Source organism: Nematolebias whitei, chromosome 1 (genome assembly GCF_014905685.2).
Source record: "Nematolebias whitei isolate Nwh7 chromosome 1, NemWhi1, whole genome shotgun sequence".
In the NCBI taxonomy this organism is placed as follows: Eukaryota; Metazoa; Chordata; class Actinopteri; order Cyprinodontiformes; family Rivulidae; genus Nematolebias; species Nematolebias whitei.
In genome coordinates this window covers 8,869,089-8,870,072 of record NC_056498.1, presented here as the reverse complement: position 1 = coordinate 8,870,072, position 984 = coordinate 8,869,089, and the positions used below count along the sequence as shown (strand labels likewise).

Genomic DNA, 984 nt, shown 5'->3' with positions numbered 1-984 from the left:
TGTGTTGTTGTTTTACAGCACATGTATTTCCTTTTACAGTTTCCTGAATTATCACACTTTTGAGACGAATTTGAAACAGCGTGACCCTGTGCTTCATGGGCACTGTGTCGACTTCATCAAATTTCTTAAAGTGCAACAGTCTAAATGCTCCAAAGAAGTCAGCAAAGAAAGTGCAAGAAAGAGGTAATTTAATATTGACCATACACTCAGTGAGGGTGTAGACTACAAATATAATTTTTATTTTCAATTTCTTCTTTTAATAGACAGAATATACTGACAACAGAATCTGAACTGACTACCTCGAATTGTTTGACTGTCCTGAATGTGGCAAGGAACGACTTTTTGACAGTCATTGGCAAAGCCTTCTTAGATGAGTCAACTCTTGAGGCTTCAGAAATCTTGCTTGTCGTGTATTATCTTGAGGCACTTCTCAACTTGAAACACCTACAAAGGGTTGGTGTGATCAAAATGATGACCGTAAGTATTGTCTATTTACTGCATCTCTTGACTTTCACAAATTTTTAACCCTTCTACTTAATAAAGCAATGCACTTTCAATCATATCCTGATGCATGCTCAATAATCCAGGTAGAAAATTTCAAAAAAGTTCAATCTGGTCCTCTGGACATTCAAAAAAAAAAAAAAAACAAAGCAAAAAAATATAGAAACGTTTCATCTCTCATCCGAGAGACTTCCTCAGTCTGAGGTGCTGTTTTCAGCTCAGTCTCTTAAATAGCACCTTCTCAGAGTGGATCAACCAGTTTGCTGCTGACAACCAAAACCAGCTGATCACATGCTCAAGAAGGACCATCAGCCTAACAATGGATCATTAGCACACTGATGGCTGTTTACTGTTCACAGAGGGCTGAGTGATACTAGCAATCACAGCATTGTAAGAGGGGGACAGTTGAACCCGGAGGCCTCCACCCCTGTTTAATGATGGACAATTTCTTTTTACAAAGATGGCCTCCTTTACTCCTCTCAA

The 984-nt window shown here is 38.7% G+C and overlaps 1 protein-coding gene across 1 annotated transcript in view; it reads left to right on the top strand.

Annotated features, from left to right (window-relative positions):
• Window positions 1-412: 412 nt before the first annotated feature.
• The window catches only part of LOC119415115, a 4,788-nt gene continuing 4,216 nt past the window's right edge, over window positions 413-984 (top strand). The window contains exon 1 of the mRNA XM_037682264.1: window positions 413-477. Within this exon, the coding sequence (XP_037538192.1) occupies window positions 469-477 (9 nt within the window). The 5' untranslated portion in view covers window positions 413-468. The remainder of the gene's footprint in view (window positions 478-984) is intronic.